This window comes from Tachysurus vachellii, chromosome 2 (assembly GCF_030014155.1).
Source record: "Tachysurus vachellii isolate PV-2020 chromosome 2, HZAU_Pvac_v1, whole genome shotgun sequence".
Classification (NCBI taxonomy): domain Eukaryota; kingdom Metazoa; phylum Chordata; class Actinopteri; order Siluriformes; family Bagridae; genus Tachysurus; species Tachysurus vachellii.
Window position 1 is genome coordinate 32,029,757 of NC_083461.1, and position 18,584 is coordinate 32,048,340.

Sequence of the window (18,584 nt, forward strand, 5' to 3'; positions counted from 1 at the left end):
GAGAGCTTTTGGATTGTCCGTTGTGTGTTAAAGTGGAGGTGAGATGACAAACTTTTAAAGAATGTCCTGGGTTTTGTTTGGTTTCCTTTAGTTTTTAAAGTACACCACAAGAACACGTCGTGCTTATTGACGATCTGAGGGATGTAAACACATATGTAACAGTAAAAATAAAAAATAATAATAAACCTGAAGAAAAAGAAAGATAGTCTAAGGGATATATATTTTGAAACTGTACTAATTGAGTTTCTATGTTACTCAATGAAACTAGTTTGACTGGAACAGATAACTATTGATGTGATGGGAGTGTTAGTTTGATGAACATAGTGTGGGGGTGGTTTCAGGTAACACGGCAAAAAAAAAATAAAACCACCCAAAAAATACCTGCCTTCTTTTCCTTCACTAGCCATGTGGACAGAGGAGGAGGAGGAACGTCGCTCCTGAGTCCACCAGCACAAAACGATTCCCTCGCGCCCTGTAAACAACTCCGTACCGATTCTATTTTTGTCTGTTGTGATTTTTTTTTATACAGAACCGCTTTAAAAGGTGTGGCGTGGAAACAAAACTTTATCCGGTGTCTGTATATGAAGGATTCTTTGCTACAAAGAGGAAAATACCCGAGTTTTGTTGCTGATATAGAAAGATTTAGCTGTTTTACTGAGAGTTATGGCCATGGAGAGATGTGAAGGAAGCTCCTTGACCTACAAACACACTCACCCGTTTGTTCACGAGGTGAAACTGACTACGGCTCAAAAGATCCGGGTACGAGACGATTTTATTTAAAACTTTCATGCTTTTTGTTTTATCTTATATATTTTATTAACTGTTTGTGTCCGCACGTGCGCTTTAAGTAGAGCTCGTGTGTGTTGTCGTATATTCCCTTTCTGGGATGTTCGTGTGCCACCGGTGCGTGCGGTTTGCGCAGGTTGATGTGCGCCAGGACTACGATTTTTTTCTAATATTTCGTTACTAATAATTCGGTATGCTCGCGTATATTCTACTAAAAAACATTATTTAAGACGCCGACGCCTGAACCTTTTCTGTTTTTTTCGAAACGTACAGGCTGGGAACAGGAAATATTGCGAAGTCGCAGAAAATGCGTTAATCGAGGGCATTCGCTCTTGAAGGTTCTCCTATAAACAAGACAATTTTTTTTTTGCTACTTAGGAAACTAGGAAACAATAAAATATGTTAAAACGTATGATGTCGTGCAGTAGTTAAAACCTTTTGGATATATTTTTTATAAGTAATACTGTAGTACGTAGTTTGGAGCCAATAAACACCTCGATGTATTAATTATGTCCCAGTCAGAAGGTCATAGGTTCGAATCCCAGGTCCACTAAGCTGCCCCTTTTTAGTTGTAAATTCAGTGTATGGTTTTGTCTCATTAATGGCTGTAATGTTGAATCTCTGTTGTGTCCGATTATCTGTGCAAGTCTGTCCGAATTGTCTGTGTTATTTTTTTCCCTGTATAACACAAGCATTCTCTTTACAGAGTATCATACTGGGATGTGTCCTCTTCCCTATTCGGATCACACTCGCCACCCTCTTCTTTCTGCTCATGTGGCCCGTTGCTCGGCTCCGGTTAGCCGGTCTGTCTCGGGAGGAGAGATCGAAACCTGTCCGAGGCTGGAGACAATGGTTTTTTCATCCCATCGTTGCCTTTCTGAGTCGATCCGTGTTCTTCTCCATGGGCTTTTTTTGGATAAAGGTGAAAGGTCGGCAGGCTACGCAGAAAGAGGCACCGGTGTTGGCTGTTGCACCCCACAGTGGCTTTCTGGACATGCTGGTACTCAGCATAGCAGGATTGCCGACAGTGGTGTCGCGCTCTGAGAACAGCAATCTGCCGGTGATTGGGGGTGAGAGATGCTTCAGGCACTGGTTGAGTTTAGATGTTATTTTATGGGATGGAAAACATGACACTCACTTTTTTATCTCTCTCTCTCTCTCAGCACTTTTGGAGTTTAACCAGTCCGTGTTGGTTAGCCGGAAGGATCCTGAGTCTAGAAAGAAGTGTGTGACTCAAATCAAAGAAAGACTCACTTCTAATGGTTACTGGCCTCAGGTATGATGTGAAATTAAAAACGTTATTTAAGAGCACTTGATTGGCAGGCACTCTAGAATGAGTGCTTCACACCTAAGGGCAAGTGTGTGAATATGACCACTTGTTCACACGATCTCTCTCTCACTCACTCACTTGCTATCTCTCTCTCTCTCTCTCTCTCTGTTTCTGCAGATGTTAATGTTCCCTGAAGGAACCACTACAAATGGTCAAGTCCTTATCAAATTCAAGCCTGGTAAGTATCAATGGAAAAAATATTGAAATAATAACAAGTAATGAAATAGGAATGGGAAATTTTATTACACATAACGCGAACGCCGGATTCTTACTCGTTTCCTGCTGTCTGTTTGTCTCTCAGGTGCTTTCTTGGCAGGTGTTCCAGTTCAGCCAGTGTTACTTCACTACCCTAATAAAATAGTAAGTAAAAAGTATGACCCTGTTGCAAGACAAGCTTGAGTTTCACGCGATAACTGTAAAAGTCATTTTATAACATGACGTCTGCTGATAGTAGGGGATACATTTGTGTTATAGCGAATTTAAGACATTTTTCAGAACATTAACATAGGATAAGTGCATTGTCTGTTGTAGATAATGAGAGAATTTCACATTGAATTTCTAAATTGTCTTTTTTGCAGGATGCTGTGCGCTGGACTTGGAAAGGAGTTTCATGGTAGGTCTTTAAATACTGTTCTTACTCCTAATGTTCATAAGTCAAAAAGAGAGCAGTGTGTCTTGTTACCAAGAAACAAACCCATGTGTTACCAAGTGTCAGAAAGCTGTTTGTGTCTTAAGTCCTTCTCTTTGGTTGCAGGCTCCATTGTCTGTGGTACACCGCGGCTCAGTTCTACAGCAACGTAACTGTGGAGGTATGGGCTGCCATCTCTCTAAATCAGTCTAAACAACAACTAAAGGCAATAAAATAGGTGCTAATCATTTTCCTTTTGCTGTAGTTTCTGCCAGTCTACAAACCCTCCCAGGATGAAAAGGAAAACCCTGATTTATTTGCTGATAACGTTCAGAAACTCATGGCCAAGTGAGTCAAATGATGCCTGCAATATTTCTCTATGCTGTTTAAGTCTGCCATTGTTTATATACATTAACATAATGGATTTTCGTTAGGAACTCGTGCATGAACATTTTTATAGTGTGTGTTTGTGTTTATTTCAGAGCCCTGGGAGTTCTTGCCACAGACTATATCATGGAAGGGCTTTTTCCTGTTACAAAATTAGGCGGCCTTTCTCTTCCTCTCGAGTGCCCTTCCAGGGAAACGCTGAAATTACTTAAAAGTCAAGGGTAAGTTTGGTGTTTTTGTGTGTCACCTGTATACCTTGACATTCATGCGGAAGAGAGGGAAGATTTTGATCTTTTCGATTCCAAACATTGCGTGGATGTTGGTTTCAGATGCATTGGTTTGAGTATTTCAGAAATTGATGATGATCTGGGATTTTCACACCTGGGATCAGTCTAAAGTTTACACAACACAGAAAAACTATAAAAAGGTCCAGTGAGCAGCAGTTCTACATCTTTTTGATTAGAGGAGTCAGAGCAGAGAATGGACAGAGTGACTGGTAACTCAAACAACCACTCTGTACAACTGTTCTGAGCAGAAAAGTATCTAAAAAGTGTGCCATAATATGTCAACTTTGAGGCAGAATGTCTAATGTGACAAAACCCTAGCAAGACCATATTGGGTTTCATGTATATTAGCCAAAAAACAGGAAGCTGAGGCTTCAGAGGTACAGAAATCGGACAGCTGCAGACTCGAGATCACCACATTTTTCTTCTGTTCTGATGTTTTTATGTGAATATTAACTAAAGCTTTTGACCTGTCTACATGACTGTTTGGTGGTTTGGTACCTTTGAAAGTAGCCTGTGTGTGTTATTAGTTGACTATTGAAAGTGAAAGTGAAGTGATGTGACATACAGCTATTTATGGTGACCCATACTCAGAATTTGTTCTCTGCATTTAACCCATCCAAAGTGCACACACACAGCAGTGAACACACACACCGTGAACACACACCCGGAGCAGTGGGCAGCCATTCATGCTGCGGCGCCCAGGGAGCAGTTGCGTTGGTTCGGTGCCTTGCTCAAGGGCACCTCAGTCGTGGCCGGCCCAAGACTTCCCCCAAAATTTATATATATATATATACAAAATGTATATATATATATATACAAAATGTGTATATATATATATATATATATATATATATATATATATATATATATATATATATATATATATATATATATATATATATATATATATATATGAAAAATTCAGTAAATATTTTTTTTTGTTTTGTACTTGAAGACAAAACTGGGAAAAAATGTGTTAGATGTGTTCTCCACAGGTTGTCAAATTTCAACCAGCTTTATTTAAACTGGCCTCTGAATGTATATAAATATCACTTAAATTTCTCTCTCACAGTCAGCCCTTTTTTTCCCTCTCTCTCTAGTTTCAGTAATGTTCAAGTGGAGACTTTGATAAACTCAATGATTGACAGATGTCACACACGGCAGTTCACAATCACTGTTGATCAACTGACTTCTTTGTTGGGACTCGCAGACAGACAGATTGCAGCAAAAATCTGTTCCTTTTACTCCAAGGTAATGTGTGTAATGCTGTGCATATGTAAGCTTCAGCTACGCAACAGGGGAGTGTGTGTGTGTGTGTGTGTGTGTGTGAGTGTATGAGAGAGAGAGAGGGAGGGGGAGTGTGCGAGTGAGAGGGAGGGAGGGAGTGTGTGTGAGAGAGAAGGAGGGAGTGTGTGAGTGAATCTAAGTGGGTCTTTTTTTTTCTTCTTCTTAGCACTTTTCTATACATTTGTACTAACAAACTGCTGTGTGATTTAGAGCGACACATTGGATCTGAGGCAGCTGTGTTTGAGCTTGTGTACGGCTGCAGGACTCCGGACTCCAGAGTCTCTCCTTCACACTGCTTTCCCGGTGAGTTTTTGGTGTGTGGTTTCAATCATTACATGTTCAATAGCTGTAACGGATTCTTTTGTATTCGTGACAAAAGAGCATGTGGCAACCAAGCTGGAACATCTACACCTTTTATCAGTTTGAATGGAAATAATCCCAGATAATAATACCATCAGAAACCACAACACAACTATCTCCATGGCTTAGCTATTGTTAACCACACAACAAATATAACTTTAAATGTGCTTAATTTAGCTGAGTGACCCCAGGGACTGTGAGGCCAACATTTTTTTTTCTTTATTTTTTTTCCCCTTCTAAGATATGAAGATGTTTGGGTTTGAGAACGGAAAAATGAATAAAACAATAAATCAGTTTTCACTTCATGAAATTTACATATAGATGTGTTCAACAACTTGGAACGTTGCACCTTTGAGTGTTAGATCACCCAGTTTTTATGTGAGTTACTGTATAGGAACAGATAGTAGATGTTGCAAGTCCAAGCCATGACGCTAACCTCCACCAGTGTTGTAATGTAACGGAGTACAAATACTTCGTTACTGTACTTAAGTAGAAATGTCACATATCTGTACTTTACTTCACTATTTAAATTTATGTCAACTTTCACTTTCACTCCACTACATTTCCTAGATAAAATGTATACTTTTACTCCGTTATATTTCCACTAAGCATCTTCGTTACTCGTTACTACAAAATAAAATCAGAAGAAATGTGTGCGACTGCAATAAGGGAGGTTTGGCGAATCACTGCTCCTAGACTACTATGTAGTCATATAATATATAATATAAAACTCTTCTTGTTTTAAATGAGGGCTAAAACCCCTAAAGATGAAATCCTAGAACCGCCCCTGCTCTTATGACTACCGAAAATCACTGAAATTTTAATTTTTACTTTTAATTCATATACTTAAGTACATTAAATATCAGAAAATTACTTTTGATACTTAAGTACAGTATATATCAGATACTTTAAGACTTTTACTTGAGTAATATTCTAAAAGGTAACTTTCACTTCTACCAAAGTCTTTTTCTAGTACGATACTTGTACTTTTACTCAAGTATTGCTTTCTAGTACTTTATACAACACTGACCTCCACCATGCTTATCCAGTGAGCTCATATGTTTTGGATCAGGAGCATTTCTTTCTAAACACATTATCGTTGTTCCAAGAACTTTTGTGGTTTATCTTTCAATTTTTTATTTATTTATTTATCGATTCACATCTCCTCCCCTTTTTTGTTTTTCTCACCTTCAGAACAGTTTGCTTTTCTTTTATAGACATAGCCTGTCAGTCTGGTTTACATGTTTCTTTATCCTTTCCAACAACAAATGCAGTCCTCACAGGCAAAACCCCGGCGTTCATACCAAGAATAATTGTAATTGTTGAAACAGTCAAAGTTCTGCAAATGAAGCTTGTGTATGTGTGTGTCTGCAGCTGTACGACAGTAACGGCGACGGTTTGCTAAGTGCAGAAGACCTCTCTGGGCTCATGGCAGCGCTGGTGGGAGTTGCTCAACACAGCATTACAGAGATGTACACTGAGTTGACCGATAGAGGACAACCAACTGAGGGTGAGTAGAAGAAACATGATCGCTTCACTGAACTTAGGCAGTAGTGCTGACAAAATCAGAGACGTTGTGGGTTTTTAATGTTTAACTGCAATATATAAGGAAAAGGACAAAACGTGACCAGCTGTGGTGGTGTCGGGAAAATAATCAACTATCAGGTGGTGTGATGTGGCCTGACATAAAAGAGTAACTGTTAGCCAGAGGTGGGAGTAAGTCACACATGTGCAAGTCACAAGTAAGTCTCAAGTCATGAATGTCAAGTCAAAGTCGAGTCTTTTTTTTTTTTTTTTTTTTTTTTTTAAAGGTGCCCTGCCACACGTATTTCATTACTTTTGTGGTAATGTCTGAAGTTTACCATGGACTCTAACATTTTTTGTGGAAAAAATGCCTTGGTTACCTTGTTTCAAGCCATTCTAGTGTGGTATAGAAAGCCTGCAGGAAGACTCAGCTCGATTTGCACCAGTTCTCATGAATATTCAAATGAGCTATGCTGCTTGGCTCCGATTGGCTAACCGCTAGGATATGAGAGCATGATTATTCATTCACCCAGTGCAATAAGTAGCCTAGGCTAGAGGAACTTTGTTTACAATCACCTTGAATTGCGGCAGAATGGCTTCTTCACAAGCCCGTTGACGTTCAGCCATCCTTGCTGTATAGGAAACTCACTGAGCTACACGAATTCTGGGGGCGCGGTCTCAAGTGGGAGAGCTCATGAATAGTAATGAGCTCGATCATTACTACGTCACACTGACCAGCTTTTCCAACTGACCTGATTTCTCCGCTTATTTCTTTTAAGTGGCTAGAACTGACCTGGAGGTAACGGTTCGTTTTCAAATTCACGACACAACACAAACACATATGGACCTAACACACATCAAAAAATACAAGTAAAAACGGTTTTGTGTGGAAGGGCACCTTTAATATTTGTCAAGCAAGTCTCAAATTTGCGACTCAAGTCTGACTCGAGTCAAGTCATATGACTCAAGTCCCCCATCTCTGCTGTTAGCATCCTGAAGATGATTATTTTCTTAACACCATGTCCTGAAGTGATATTTTTTCTCAGAGGCCATTACAAGAAGCCGTTCACATAGTGACAACTTTGAACAACGTTTGAGTTGTTCAGTCTCTTAAACTGTCTCAAAAACAGCAGTGTGTGGCTTTCAAGATGACATGAATGTGGTTGGACCACTTCAGGGTGTTCATAAAGGTGGTTTCCAGGAGGTTTGCAGCGCTGTTTACCTCCAGGGGAAGGCAGGAGGGTGAATTTTTTTTTTTTCTTTTTTAAACCCCCACCCCCAAATTCTTTATTGTGTTTAGCTGTACGACATTCTTTTTGCACCATAAGACAAGATTGGCTGCCTCTCTCCTGTACATGGACTGTATGTTTTTGGAAATGAGGTCCATATCCTGTATGTGTTTTCTGTGAGCATTAAAAGCTTGATGTGTGGGTCATTTGCAGTGTTGTGCTAGTTACTAAGAAATAGTAACTAGTTACAGTTACTAGTTACTTCATTCAAAAATTAACTCAATTACCAAAAAGTAACGTGTTACTGTTTAAAGTAACTTTTTAGTTACATTTTTAAAGAAATAATGAGCATATTTACACCTGCTGTATACAGGTTAGGCTGTAGGCTACGCCAAAATGAATTAATTTAAAAAAGTAACGGACAAACACACAATATGGTAACGGAAACGGAGTTACTTTATTTAAAAAGTAATGCGTTAAAGTATTAGTTACTGTCAAAAGTAACTGCGTTACAGTAACGCGTTACTGCCCAACACTGGTCATTTGTATAAAGTGAAAACAATAGTGGCAAGAGAACCCAACCTTGAGGGGCACCTGTGCTGATGGTTAGGAAGTCAGGTGAGACCTAGCTGTACATGCTGACAGGAAATCAGTTATCCATTGACGAATGTTTGGGTGGATGTGAAGCTGTAAGAGCTGCTTGTTCACTTCGGTGATGATGGTATCAAAGACTGGTGCTGACCAGTTAGCCTAGCATGTGTGTTTGTCGAGTCAGTGAGCTGTTAAGTGTAATGATTGATGCATAAACAAGCTTTACAAGGTGCAGGAGAGGTTCTGTTGTTGATTTTAAGAGATTTTGTACTAAAGGCTCAAAGGATTTCACCACCATTAAGCCAGTAATAATGGAGGAAGCTTTAATCAGGAACACTACAGGATTGTATTGCACTAGTTATTTAGTAAAAAAAAAAGCACCATGTTTCCAAGAAACCATAAAGTCCGTCCTGAAAACATCTGTGTGGTGACAGATTTACTGGTTTTTACAAATCACTCAAACTGATTGAGCACAGAAATACAGTCAGTACAGAAATTAAATGAAGAGAAACCTTTGATTTGTTCTATTATAGAAAATTGAAACTTTTAAAATGTAAATAATCAGCACCTACTGACCAATCAGATTTGAGAATCCTGTAGATTTGTGAAATAATGTCTAATAATCAGTGACTTTCTTTCCTCACAGGTGAGCTGTATGACCTGCTAATGACTCATCCGACATATAAGAAGCTTTTTAAAGAATACTTCGAGCATGAAGAACTAAGACACGTAGCAGACAGGAATCACAATGGCATTCCCAACGGAAAGACCAGTCGCAATAACAACGGTATTCATAACCCGAATGGACTGAACAAAAAGTCAGACTAAGAACGAATTCGTCTGAAGGATATTTTAATAGGACAACTGGGACATTTATGAAGTGTACACAGTATATCCACATAGCTTTGGATTTTTAGCACAGATTGTACTTTTTTATTTTTTTTGTTTTATTTGTGGATTTGTAAAACGAAAGATTGTGTGTGCGTTTTAGTATACATGTAAAGTTTACAGGGGTGTGCGATGGACTCTGTGGGGTTTGTTAGTTTTTGTATTATTTCTCATTTTTGTATTAATTGTAAACCAAAGTCATTACTCCACAGTTAAAAGACACTATACAATCAGAAGCTTAGTGCCTTGGTACTTTTACTGTTTTTAAATATTAGCTGAAGGATTTTGTTATGTATTTTATATATCTATTTGTGACCCTAAGGACCTAATACGAAGAATTACTGTCAAGCTATTTTACATTTTAATATATTATGGTTGTGAATAAAAATACATAAGTGATGAATTTCTTCCTCTTGTTTTATCTCGCGATCACGTTACCTTTCTTGCAATTTTATTTTTTTTCTTTGACTTTGTTTATTTTCTCACCAAGTGATTGTGGGAATTTTTTCCTTCCTTCCTTCCTTTTTGCTTTTTCCTTTTTTAAAAAAAAAAAAGAAGCACAGGTGAGGCTGAAGGTCTAAATCTTGTTCATCTTTGCATTTTAATTTTCTTGGTATGTCTTTGGCCCAACAGTGGCTTGGTTGTACAAAATTTGTTCCTCTATTTCCTTTTTTCTGTTTCAGGTTTTTCTGTCATCTGTTGTGGTAGGTTTTTTCCTGGGAGGCTGTTCCAGCTGCCAATACTCTTGTCACTATTAACTTCAATACCTGCATTTCTTTATTTTTGATTTCATTCTACTGACCCTTGTCTAGTTTAAGTGGTGACATACATAACTAGTCTCCCTCCATCCATAGTCCTGGAAGTTGAAGCTGGTCTCTGTTTCTTTTACCCACTTTCCTCTGCCTTTCTATATTCTGTTCTAGGATCAGTTTCTTTCTTCTAGTACCTATGGTCATGTCATGTTCTCTAATGTCTACCTCAGTATTTCCTGTCAGTGCGTGTTGTAATTCTACATTCCCAGCATTCTTCCTTTCTTCTTTATTCACTTTCTCTTTCTGTTGCCTTTCCCTTACAACCTTATTTACCCCATTCATGTTTGTCTTCTTTGTTTGTTTCTTGCTTTTGTTTCTACCGTATGATTCCCTCATCTCTTTCCCATTGTTTTCCACCTATCACTGCAGCGATGCTGTGCAGCTTCTTGTTCGTCTTTTGTCTTTGGCATTGCGTGGCTTGTACGTTGGCTCTTTTTCATGCCTCGGCTCTCCTTCTCATTCATTTCCTTTAGCCTGTCCGTTGTAACTGTAAAGGCTTCGTCATGTTCTTTGGGTGTGTTTGATTTCAATTCCCCTTCCTTTCTTTTAGTACATTTCACTGTAGCTTTCTCAGCCACTGGACGCTCTTATTTTCTCACTGCTTAGTTGTTTATCTGTGCTGCTGCTTTTTACAGACCTTTTAATCCAGAGGTCACGTTGTGTCTCAAGGTTCCCGCTCCCTATTTTCTGCTATTCAAGAGTTTCTATATTGTTACCTTGCATTGCCGATTTTTCTGGTGAAAATGCTCACCTTTTGCTTTGGTTTAAAATTTTAATTGTTATTGTCTCTCTCTTTTTCATACTGGCCAAATCTTTAGGATTGTTTTCCACTACACTTCCTTGATCTTGAAAAGAAAAAGCTTGAATTATCAAACTTTAACTGTTGTGTTTATGGTGATCAGCTTCTATATTCTCTATATATCTATCCTGGCCTAATTCACTTGCACTTGAGCATAAATTAACAGCAACTATAATTTGTTCCCCCCAGATCCATTTTCCAACGTGTTGTACTGGGTGTGTTTGTTGGCTCATCATTTGCTTGGACTGCACTCTGTTGGTTTCGTTCGTTGTACTCAATGTCGTTTTCTGTTCCCTTGTCCTCATGCTTATCTGTCTCCTTGAACATCTCTCCAACTTCTGTCTAGTTTAACATATTTGCCAAGTGCTGGACACTTGGCTCTTCTTGCATATTGTATGCTTTTATCTTTGTGTTACTGCAACTAATTATCAGGTAAACAAAATGCGTATCATATACTCTTTGGGTTAGTATGTCTGTACTGTGGAACCTGTAGAGCATGATCAGTATAGAATATGCTTCTTGACAAATGGAAATATTGTGGATCTATCTAACCTGGCATTTTCACTATCTGTCCTTTCTCTTGGATATGGTCACTTAATGGATCTTCCACTGTCTGGGTAATCACCTCAATTGGTTTGGACAGGTTATCGTTTGGCTTCATTTTTGTCCCTAATTGATGTTAAATGCCCAGTTCTCAAATTCACAATTGAACTTGCATCTATATCTGATTCTGAAGGCAAATCATTTTCCCGAATCCCAGTAGACCAGCCTGGCAAGCGGTCATCTAAGCCTTTTGCTTTTGTTTAATGCAGGTTCAGAAACTGGCTTTAAGCTGGGATCACCTTTCATTTCACCCAGAATGGAACTGCTTGCTGTTAAGATTCCTAGACCTTTTGGTGATACAGAAGACTATGATGGAAATTCCTTACTGTTGGAGGAACCATTTCCACAACACTGTAATCTGCTTCTGAACACCAATTCTACAACATTGCAATCTGTTTCTAGAGAAACTATTTCTCCATTCCTATTAATTTTTTGGGACAGTTCAAATTAAGACGTGCAATTAAGAGTGGATTGTGACTCATTCTGTAAAACCGTTACTGGCTCAGTAACGGTTGGCCTTGCAGTTGATGAAGATGGAGCAACAAAGTTATCGTTTTTATACATGAAAGTTGGTCTAATCTCAGCTACGTCTTTCTTTGAATTTGAATTGTTTCGTGTGTTTGAGAAGATGTCAAATGTTCTTTGTTTTCTACATCTAACAGATTTGCTTCATTTCTGTTCCTTTGTTGAGAACGAGAATGGTAGATGGGCAAACTGTTTTGAAATGTATCATTGGTGTTTGCTACAGTCTCTTGAACTAATACAGGAGGCACAGATCTAGGATGTTCTGGGAAAAATTGTGACCGTTGACCTGCGTTCTGGTATGCAGCACTACGGATGGGAGGTAGGGGTGTGGGTGGTGAATGCAACAAGTAAAATGTATTCTGAGTGATGTCTTTCTGCTGAGATGGAAAACCACTTTGACAAGCTATGTCTATCTATGGAAGAACCTGGTCATATCTTTTGGGTAATGCCATCCCTGGGGTGTTTTGTGGCTGATTTTAGCAAATTAGGACTTTTAAATGAAGGGGGATCAAGTCACGTGCGGACCTGACTGGAGAGGTGGAAGAGATTGTGTTTCTGGAACAGAATGACATTTTGGTTGTGATGCAGAAAAGTATCCAGCTGTAGTTCCGTTACTTGAATGACATGCTATCAGGTCTACAGCAGTAGCTCTTGGTACTTCCTGTGCATTGTCCTAGAGAAGTAGAAAATGGAGCATTGATAATTTGTATACAGAAATTCTTTGGTACTAAGGAATTTGTGAGCTGGATTTTCTTACACCAGCATATCAGCTGTGTTTGTGTCTGAAAATAGCAAAGAAGATACATGTGCAATGTCTAACTTGTCCACAACCAGACAGAAAAATATATTGAATGTTAGGTCTTGGATCAAGTTGCATCAAATAAAAGTCCTGGAAGTTTAAATATGAAGGTGGTTTTTTTTTATTTTATTTTTTTTTTTTACCTCATTTAAAGACTTCTGATGGCAAAGCTCATTAAAATAGTTTATTAATTGCCCTTCCTCCATGTCGTCATTTAAATATTCTGTCTCTTTAGCAGATCTCGGACCCCTCTTTAACAATCGACTCCAGATATTTCATGATCACTAAATTCCCATAGTGACTTTTCAGCCAGGTCCTGAACATTGCTATTCATTGCTATTGCTAACATTGCTATTGCTAATATTGCTATTGGATTCAGAAAAATTGTGAAGTTTTTAGCACTACATTTTCTGTGTTTATTTAATTTGTTTGTGTTTTTAAATGCTAGTTTTAATTTTTTTTATTATTATTTTACATAAACATCATCCAACAGGCCTAAATAACATTCATTTCCTGTACATCTTGCATATGAACTTGCCTGATTGTTCACTGGTGTGAACTGAAAATTCCCTCTATGTTCTTGGTTGTTGCTTTGCCATGTTGGCTTCCAGTTCCTTCTTTTCAAATTCAATGAACCTAAAATAACTCACATATCTAGGATCTACTGTACCGCAGAGATGGAGTAAACATAAAGTAAGATACACAGTTAGTGCCATTGGGAACAGATGAAGTGAGGCACTGCTTGGGTTGTTAATGAAGGATGCTGCCTAAAAAAATCATACATTCTCTGGAAAATATTTGTGTAGTCTAAACTTGCATTCAACGGTTTATTTGTATCAGAGCTTATGATGTATATCTTTTAGTAAAAGAGCAGTAAAAAACAACATGATGGCTCATGATGTTATAGGAAAACAAGCAACAGTGTACCTATATTCCAGTAACACAATGAATTGTTTTATTCCATTTATAGTTTAGTAAGTTGCCAATTTATTAATGATTGACATTAACAGCTTTTATGCTATTATGATCAATTTCAAAACCTTGAAATTGAGAAAATCTCAACATCAGTTCATACCAGAAAAAAAAAATCACAGCCGGACGTCCTCTGTTCTGCAATTGTTTTTTTCCTGGAAGACTTGTAAAAAAACTGCGGACATATGACTTCTTCCAAAAATGACAAATCATGAGAAAGCTTCAGTATATCTTCTTTATCAGTATAGTAACACTTACTGTAGTCAATGCATTAGAAAATATCCCTTAATATAAGTCTGTGATTTGAATTACAGCTTATACCAGAACCTTCAAATTTGAGAATTCAAAATACAGTGCATCTTTTGTCACATTGAGTTCTTTTTTAAGTGTGTGTGTGTGTGTGTGTGTGTAATATAAATATATATATATATATATTTATACACATATACATACGTATATGTATGTGTATATATATATATGTATGTGTATATATATATATATATGTATGTGTATATATATATATGTATGTGTATATATATATGTGTATATATAATATACAATGTATATTATATACATATAGTATAGTATAATATATGTAGTATATTATATGTAATATATAAATGTTATATATATATATATGTGTGTGTGTGTGTGTATATATACATACGTATATATATATATATATATAGATATATATATAGATATAGATATAGATATAGAGATATATAGATATAGATATATATATAGATATAGATATATATATAGATATAGATATATATATAGATATAGATATATATATAGATATAGATATAGATATAGATATATATATAGATATAGATATATATATAGATATAGATATAGATATATATATATAGATAGATAGATATAGATAGATATATAGATATATATATAGATATATATATATAGATATATATATAGATATATAGATATATATAGATATAGATAGATATAGATAGATATATATAGATATAGATATAGATATAGATATATAGATATAGATATAGATATATAGATATAGATATATATAGATATAGATATATATAGATATATATATATATAGGTATATACGTATACGTATATATATACGTATATATATACAGTACATACGTATAATATACACAGACTGACTTCTGGGCCATGCGGTAGTACTTTATATGATCAAAGTTGGAGGGCATCTCCCACTTCAAAGTAGCCTACCTGACTGCTGCAGAGAATGGAAGGTCAGGACAACGAATGTGAAGGGAGTGAATTACTGGTCTAGAGAAGACAGGACAAATTTATTACGAAAGTACATCAGCATTTCATGTTCCTTTAATTAAAAGACATTAGAGCGAATAAGCTGAAAAATCCATCCGTTTGGACTTTTCCCCCCCTAAATGTTACTTACATGAAGAAGCAAGCCAAGGCCTCCATTTCAGGACTGCTAGTGTAGACTGTCCTTGCTACTGTATTTTACAGTACTTCTGCCACAGGCTAAAGTTTTCAGCGATCCCATAAAGTTCAGGATTAGGTTGCCGACCACTGATCTTCACTGGAAAGTGTGGGTTCATGTGCAATAATGGAGGGGACAAATTCAGGTTCAGATTAAATTCTGCTGCAGGTTGAATACAGTTAAAGTTTAGCTCAGACCTGGGAGGTGGGCAGTTCCCACATGTAATGTTTGTCATGTTGAGTATCTTATCAGGGATTGGTGACTCATAAAGTTCAAGATCTGGCTGCTGGCAGCGGTAGGAGAACTGGTGACCTGGTTCCATGAGATTTGCAGAAACAGTTGGTACACGTGGAAAAGTAAGAGTGTTTGAGTGGATGCAGTTTAGATGAAGCAGATTTGGTGTTTGAAAGGCATGAAGATGAGGTCCAGCGGAGTTGTACCTGGGCATGAGAAACATATGTGGTCCACATCCCTTTACTGAATGCAAATGAAATGGCTGTAGGTGAGGATGTTGTGTTAAGAAGAATGCCTGAGGATGGTACAGAGGGAAGCATCTAAATGAAGCAAGTTCCTGTTCTTCAAGGACTCTCTGATCAACCCCCATTGTACTTAATTGATTTAATGTAGAATGCAACTGAGGTATCATGGCTGAATTCTGTTCCGTTTCATACAGGCCTGACTGCATTTGAAATGTGTTCAGGAGGAAGTAAGGAGGAAGTATGGAGGAAGTAACCTGTCTGTTCCATCAGTGAGGTGCTTTCTAGATATGAATGTTCATTCACCTCCAGTAAGTCTTATAGGTTTATAATTATGCCCTCAGAGAACATTTACAGCATTTAGAAGACACTCTTATCCAGAGTGACTTACATTTTTTTTTATTTCAGTTTATACACCTGAGCAATTAAGGGTTAAGGGCCTTGCTCAGGGGCCCTGCAGTGGCAACTTGGTGTACTGGGATTCGAACCAATGACCTTCCGATCAGTAGTCGAACACCTTAACCACTGAGCTACCACATCCCCACAAACAAACTGATATCTACAAAGAAAACGAGACACGATTACACCCCAAAGTGTGTGCTTTTAAAACGGCAAGGTTTCAAAAATATTTCATAAACACTTACAGAAATAATTGTTAGGAAATGGAGCTTAAATCTTTTAGATAGAAAGGTGGGTTTTAAATTTTAGAAGAAAATGTTCAGTTATAAAGGAGAAATGTCAAATGCAATTTATTTATCCAAAAAATAAATAAATAAAATTAAAAAAAGATTAATGTAACCAAAATTGTTTCCATCTCTAATGTCACGCCTTTATATTCAACAAATGTGACGATTTGATCTATTCATACAAAATTATAAATTAAAAATGAAAAGAAAATACATACCGATGCAATATGGAGTCCAGTGTGAGTTTGTAATCATGTGTAAAAATCTGTCAGTTTGAAAATAAACAAACATCAACTGGGGAAAAACTTGCAAAATAATTAATGGTGCTTGAAAAGCATCATTATTGTTATTCTGCATACTTATTATTCTTCCGGACACTTTTTTGGCGCGTAACTTGTCCCGCAGCTTTTGTCCTAGACCCATGAATGAGGTGTCAAATCGACCGGCTCGTTGAGGACAGGTGTGCTATGACTTTTATAAGCGATCGGAACGTCACGTGTAGCCCCGCCCCTAAAATAAGCGAAATCAAAAAGTTTGCACAACATGGACATGTCATATATCAAAACACTCAGCCCGATGAGGGGAACTGCCTCACGCGTGTTTTAGTCACGTCACGTGACGTCACGTGTAGCCCCGCCCCCAAAATAAGCGAAATCAAAAAGTTAGCACAACATGGACATGTCATATATCAAAACACTCAGCATGATGAGGGGAACTTGCCACGTGCAAGCACCATTCACATTTTCTTCAGGAAATGTACATGCTAGTTAGAATTACTAAGCTTTTTTTTTATTAAAGTCAATCACAGCAGTCACATCACTTTTTAAATGTAGTGAGTGTAACTCAGTTTCCAAGCAGGCGCGAGTCACTGCGTAAGCTGTGACGTTACCGGATGTCCGGTCTCTGAAATTGTGGAAGAAACACGTGTTCACGGAGTTTTATTGTGAAGTTGGTCGAATTGGCGTAAAGAGAACAAACAAAACACAACTGAACGCTAAATAATCGCGAAATATTTAACGGGAGGAATCGGTTGAATTAAACCGCCGCTATGTTTCTGCAGTTTTACCTGAACGAGAACGGAGAGAGAGTTTACACACTGAAGGTGAGCTTTATCTTCTGTACATGTCTCGTATATATACATACGTATATGAGAGAGAGAGATGGATGGATAGATATATAGGGATAGATATGGAGATCAAATTAAGTTAAGAAGCATTTATTGTCATTTCAGTCATATATAGCTGTTGCAGTACACAGTGAAATGAGACAATGTTTCTCCAGGACCATGAAGCTACATAAAACAAAGACAGGGCTTTAAGGTCTTAGTAAATAGGCCTAGACACAAAGTGCATCTGTGCAAACAGTGTGAGACAAAAGACACGACGGTGCAGGACACAAGAGAAGACGGTGCAGGACAAAAGACAGTGCAAACAAAAAAATTACAGGACAATACAAAAGACAATACACAAAAACAGCGCCGACCAGTGTAAATACTGTGTTCAAACAATATTGTGTGTGCAGAAATACTGGGATGAACACTGTTATAGCAGCATAGAAATAGATGGATGGAGACTGTGTATATATACTGTGTATATACACACGAGATTATATATATTTACACACATATATATATATATATATATATATATATATATATATATATATATATATATATGTACACATATATATATATATTTACACACACACATATATACACACATACATACATACATACATACATACATACATACATACATACATCTAGTTCTGTAACCTGTGCATTCAACACTGTTTTTCTTTCAGAAGTGTGATCCAGAGGGCCGACCCACCAGCTCTGCCCACCCGGCTCGCTTCTCTCCTGATGACAAGTTCTCCAGACACAGAGTGACCTTGAAGAAACGCTTCGGATTACTGCTCACCCAACAGCCACGACCTGTCCTGTGAAACTCCTGTGTGTGTGTGTGTGTGTGTGCTGGGGCACGTAAAATGGCACAGAATCAATTATTAGTCTTATATCCTGTTCGTAACGTTAACAATTGTTTCTTTTAATCTTTGCCTTCCATCATTTATTTTTGACGAAACCCCCGATGCCGAATAAAAGCATTGACTTGTAAGAACCTGTGTCTTCCTGTGTGATGTTTTGTTTAAAGACTCTGATATCC

General features: G+C 37.5%; 2 protein-coding genes and 1 long non-coding RNA gene across 3 annotated transcripts; 2 read left to right on the forward strand and 1 right to left on the reverse strand.

The window, feature by feature from the left end:
* Positions 1-395: 395 nt before the first annotated feature.
* On the forward strand, positions 396-9,696 carry lpcat4 (lysophosphatidylcholine acyltransferase 4). The gene is made up of 13 exons (XM_060864295.1): positions 396-759; positions 1,493-1,856; positions 1,950-2,062; positions 2,234-2,294; positions 2,418-2,476; positions 2,695-2,729; positions 2,871-2,925; positions 3,010-3,092; positions 3,227-3,352; positions 4,519-4,669; positions 4,916-5,008; positions 6,440-6,575; positions 9,056-9,696. Exons 1-13 carry the CDS (start codon positions 664-666, stop codon positions 9,235-9,237), a joined length of 1,554 nt encoding a protein of 517 aa, XP_060720278.1. The 5' UTR covers positions 396-663; the 3' UTR covers positions 9,238-9,696.
* LOC132841774 (uncharacterized) lies at positions 9,666-15,431 on the reverse strand. The gene is made up of 3 exons (XR_009647963.1): positions 15,216-15,431; positions 15,026-15,085; positions 9,666-12,709 (listed from the first exon to the last, which is right to left on the reverse strand). It is a non-coding gene; the product is annotated as an uncharacterized LOC132841774 (long non-coding RNA).
* A 1,870-nt stretch (positions 15,432-17,301) lies between these two features.
* On the forward strand, positions 17,302-18,539 carry nop10 (NOP10 ribonucleoprotein homolog (yeast)). Its single transcript, XM_060864298.1, has 2 exons — positions 17,302-17,524; positions 18,226-18,539. The coding sequence occupies exons 1-2, from the start codon at positions 17,471-17,473 to the stop codon at positions 18,364-18,366; spliced, it is 195 nt and encodes a 64-aa protein (XP_060720281.1). The 5' UTR covers positions 17,302-17,470; the 3' UTR covers positions 18,367-18,539.
* Positions 18,540-18,584: the final 45 nt, after the last annotated feature.

Excerpts from the sequence above, each read along its gene's own strand:
- lpcat4 (XM_060864295.1), top strand. The coding sequence starts at position 664 with ATGGCCATGGAGAGATGTGAAGGAAGCTCCTTGACCTACAAACACACT. Across the intron at positions 2,063-2,233 it reads CTAATGGTTACTGGCCTCAG|ATGTTAATGTTCCCTGAAGG; the intron begins GTATGATGTGAA and ends CTGTTTCTGCAG. Across the intron at positions 3,093-3,226 it reads GTTCAGAAACTCATGGCCAA|AGCCCTGGGAGTTCTTGCCA; the intron begins GTGAGTCAAATG and ends TGTTTATTTCAG.
- nop10 (XM_060864298.1), top strand. The coding sequence starts at position 17,471 with ATGTTTCTGCAGTTTTACCTGAACGAGAACGGAGAGAGAGTTTACACA. Across the intron at positions 17,525-18,225 it reads AGAGAGTTTACACACTGAAG|AAGTGTGATCCAGAGGGCCG; the intron begins GTGAGCTTTATC and ends TTTTTCTTTCAG.